At 56.2% G+C, this 3,229-nt stretch overlaps 1 protein-coding gene and 1 long non-coding RNA gene across 2 annotated transcripts in view; one reads left to right on the top strand and one right to left on the bottom strand.

Annotated features, from left to right (window-relative positions):
* The window catches only part of hcfc1b (host cell factor C1b), a 13,753-nt gene that overhangs the window by 8,311 nt on the left and 2,213 nt on the right, over window positions 1-3,229 (bottom strand). Inside the window, exons 3-13 of the mRNA XM_008402348.2 lie at window positions 3,113-3,191; window positions 2,068-2,132; window positions 1,887-2,001; window positions 1,636-1,754; window positions 1,474-1,604; window positions 1,223-1,402; window positions 848-1,066; window positions 701-783; window positions 515-625; window positions 200-427; window positions 7-120 (exon numbers count right to left, since the gene is read on the bottom strand). Coding sequence (XP_008400570.1) covers window positions 7-120; window positions 200-427; window positions 515-625; window positions 701-783; window positions 848-1,066; window positions 1,223-1,402; window positions 1,474-1,604; window positions 1,636-1,754; window positions 1,887-2,001; window positions 2,068-2,132; window positions 3,113-3,191 — 1,444 coding nt within the window. The remainder of the gene's footprint in view (window positions 1-6; window positions 121-199; window positions 428-514; window positions 626-700; window positions 784-847; window positions 1,067-1,222; window positions 1,403-1,473; window positions 1,605-1,635; window positions 1,755-1,886; window positions 2,002-2,067; window positions 2,133-3,112; window positions 3,192-3,229) is intronic.
* LOC108165940 (uncharacterized) lies at window positions 1,910-2,998 on the top strand. Its single transcript, XR_001776260.1, has 2 exons — window positions 1,910-2,157; window positions 2,461-2,998. It is a non-coding gene; the product is annotated as an uncharacterized LOC108165940 (long non-coding RNA).

Below are 3,229 nucleotides of genomic sequence, written 5' to 3'. Positions count from 1 at the left end.
TTTTACCTGGAGGATCTGAGTGACTGGGCTGCTCCCAGCCTGACCAGTAACCACTGCGCTCTGGACCGGGCGGGTCTGGACCACGGACACCATCTTCCCCAGGTTACCAAGGTTACCAATCTGAAAGCGAAGCAGATGTTTCCCAGGGAGCATTGCAGCTGATACTCYGTTAAACCTGAGGCCTGATGACATCACTCACCAAAGCCCCGCCTCCTGCCAGACTAATGGGGCTGTTGACGATGGTGATGGTCTTGGTGACTCCGCCCACCACAGTGGTGACCACCTGCGGTTGCTGGGAGACCATCACYGAGCCGGACTTATGCACGGTGATGATTGGCCGGCCCTGCGCCGTGGGGGCGGGGACTACCGAAGCCCCGCCCACCTGCGCGGCGGCCGTCTTCAGCAGACGCGTGGCCGGGTTTTTGACCTGGAACAGGAATGATGATGTCATCACCCAGTGCCTCCAGCAGCACCTTCAACTTCCTGCAATCGTGACGTCACCATGGCAACTCACAGTCTTCACGGCGCCGAGGACGGCCGCCGAGGACGGAGGGATCTTCTGCGTCACCGCCGCCGCCGCCGCCAGGGCCGCCATGCCGCTCATCTGGGGGCTGCCGCCGATTGGCTGAGGAGCAGACCGGAGGGTTACCGTGGAAACGGGTCCGCTTCCAACGGCCGAGGAGGCACAGACCGTCCTTACCGTCTGGACAGGCGGCGACAGGCGAACACCTGCAGGAAGCGTCGCCATGGCTACACCGGGCGCCGTCGCCATCTTCAGGACTGCTGCAGAAACACGACAGGTGAGGAAGAGCCACACCCACACACCCACCTGTCCAGGTAAACCTACCTGCAGCTGATGGAGGCGTCGCCGTGGCGGCGGCGGGCGGCGGGACAGCATGGCCGGCAGGTGCTGCGGCAGCGGGCGTGGAGCCGGGTGCGGCCGGGATGTCGTACCGCTGCAGCTGCAGCAGGTASGTGTCGGCGGTCTTGGACGGCCCCCAGCTCACCTCCAGGGACGAGGTGTTGGCCCGGACCAGCTGGACCCGGGACGGCGCCACGGGACACTCTGAGGGACACAGACAGGTGAGACACACAGGTGAACTCAGCTGGTTCCTTTGGGTTTACGTCTGAAAACGCAGCAGATGATAGAATGGCATCACATGATGACATCATCAWTCTCTATCCAATAGAAACGGCTSCCTCTGCAGGACGGCGTCCTCACCTGTCTCCAGGTACCACAGGTCCTTGCAGCACACCTGGTTGTTCCAGGCCTTGCGGTATCCGTCGCGGCCGCTCCAGATGTAGAGGCGGGAGTTGATGGCGACGCTGCAGTGGCCGGCCCGCGCTCTGGGAAGGTTCTCCTCATCGCCGTCCATCAGAACCGTCTCCCAGCACATCGTCTCTACACACACACACACAGGTGAGCGGTGGGCGGGGCTTCAGGAGAGTGTGTTGGGGTGTGTGTGTGTTTACCCAGGTTGAGGCAGGCCAGGTTGTTGGTGCACTTCCACTCCTTCTCATGGGTCCCCATCTTGACGTCGTCCTCAATGAGAGGGACCCATCCTCCGAACACGTACATCCTGACACACACACACACACACANGCCAAATGGTCAGCAGGAACAGATTTCCTGACCTCTTGACGTCTCCATGGATCAGCGGCTCCTGATGCGACGGCGGCCGGTGCAGGAACTGAAGAGCTGCTGCCGCTCCTTCAACGATGCTGACCCGGTCAGGCCACGAGAGACCCGGCRCCTGGAAGATACAAGATACGCCTGGAACCGACGGAAACACGCCTGGAGTAGACAAACCGCTGCCACCACCACATGCTGACAGCTCACTGCAGTCACCAATCGAACACTGAGCAACATGGAGGCAGCGAGTTACGTTCTGCAGCTGGTCCTCCAGGGAGCGGTTCTGCATGTAGCTGTAGATCAGACACATCAGTCCTCCGGCTCCTTCACTGAAGCCCAGCAGGTCTACGATGTTGGGATGTCTGAACCTGAAAGCAACACGCGTGTTCATGTCTGAGCGGTGCGCTCCGCTTCACTCTGACGGCGGGACTCACTTCGACAGGTTCTCCACTTCGGTCTGGAAGCTTTTCCTGAGGAGAGTCCAGTCCATCTGGCCGTCCTGCCAGCAGCAGCAGCAGCTTCAGGTTAGTCAATGCAGACAAGTCCTCTACAAACCTCATTTATACAGTTTATTTATTTCATACTCACAATTCAAATACCTGGACATACATTGAGACAACTGATTGAAAAGGTGTTGAGCAAAAGTAGAAACTTATTTATCCTCCCCTTCTTTAATATGATTAACTTACACATTATTATTTATTTATTGAAAAATAAGTAAAGTACCGTATTTTCCGGACTATAAGGACTAAAAGCCTTAAATGTTCTCAAACATCAGCAGTGCTCCTGATGTGTGAACTGAATTCCAACATCTGTCCCTGATACAGACGTAACGTGTGCAGCAGGACGCTGGCAGCGATAAACCGATCAGGATCGTTGTCAGAGTTCTGCAGCCTCGGTAAAAACCAGACAGGTTTTTCCACCACCACCGTCTCTCTTCATCTGCGACTTCATCCATCTCACTGCTGCTGTGGAAGAGGAAGTGAAGCAAACTAATGTTTGCCGTCATTCCGGGAGGATTAACAAAAAACTCCAACCGCTGGACATCGGTGTAAACAGGCCGTTCAAACAGAAGCGGCGAGCGGCGAGGGAGCGATGGACGCCAGACTGAACACACGTTTACTGAGACGCGGCGCCGGGCGAGTTACGCCGCCAGGTGTGGATGGACTGGATGGATCTGCCTCACTGTCATCAGAGCTTCGCTGAAGCCGCATCGTAGCTGAACCTGGAAACGACTCCGACAACAATGAGGGGGAACCGGGTATGTTGGATGTTCAGTTCAGACACAGAGGAGGAAGATTTGAGGAAGAAGAATAAAAATAACGTGTTTTGTTACATAGTGGAATAAAGTTAAACTGAACTCACTGCTTTGTTTCCGTTCCCTTTGTTTTGTTGACCTCAGGTTTTAGCCTGCGCCTTATAGTCCAGAAAATACGGTAAGCAGAGATGACAGATTTAAATATTATTCATAACGTATACGCAGGTGACGCAGCAGAGCGAGAAGGGCTGGTGACGCAGCGGAGCGAGAAGGGCTGGTGACGCAGCAGAGCGAGAAGGGCTGGTGACGCAGCGGAGCGAGAAGGGCTGGTGACGCAG

The sequence above is a fragment of the Poecilia reticulata genome, unplaced genomic scaffold (assembly GCF_000633615.1).
Source record: "Poecilia reticulata strain Guanapo unplaced genomic scaffold, Guppy_female_1.0+MT scaffold_212, whole genome shotgun sequence".
Taxonomy (NCBI): Eukaryota; Metazoa; Chordata; class Actinopteri; order Cyprinodontiformes; family Poeciliidae; genus Poecilia; species Poecilia reticulata.
Note: the sequence above shows the minus strand (reverse complement) of the source record. Positions and strands in the feature narration are given on the sequence as shown.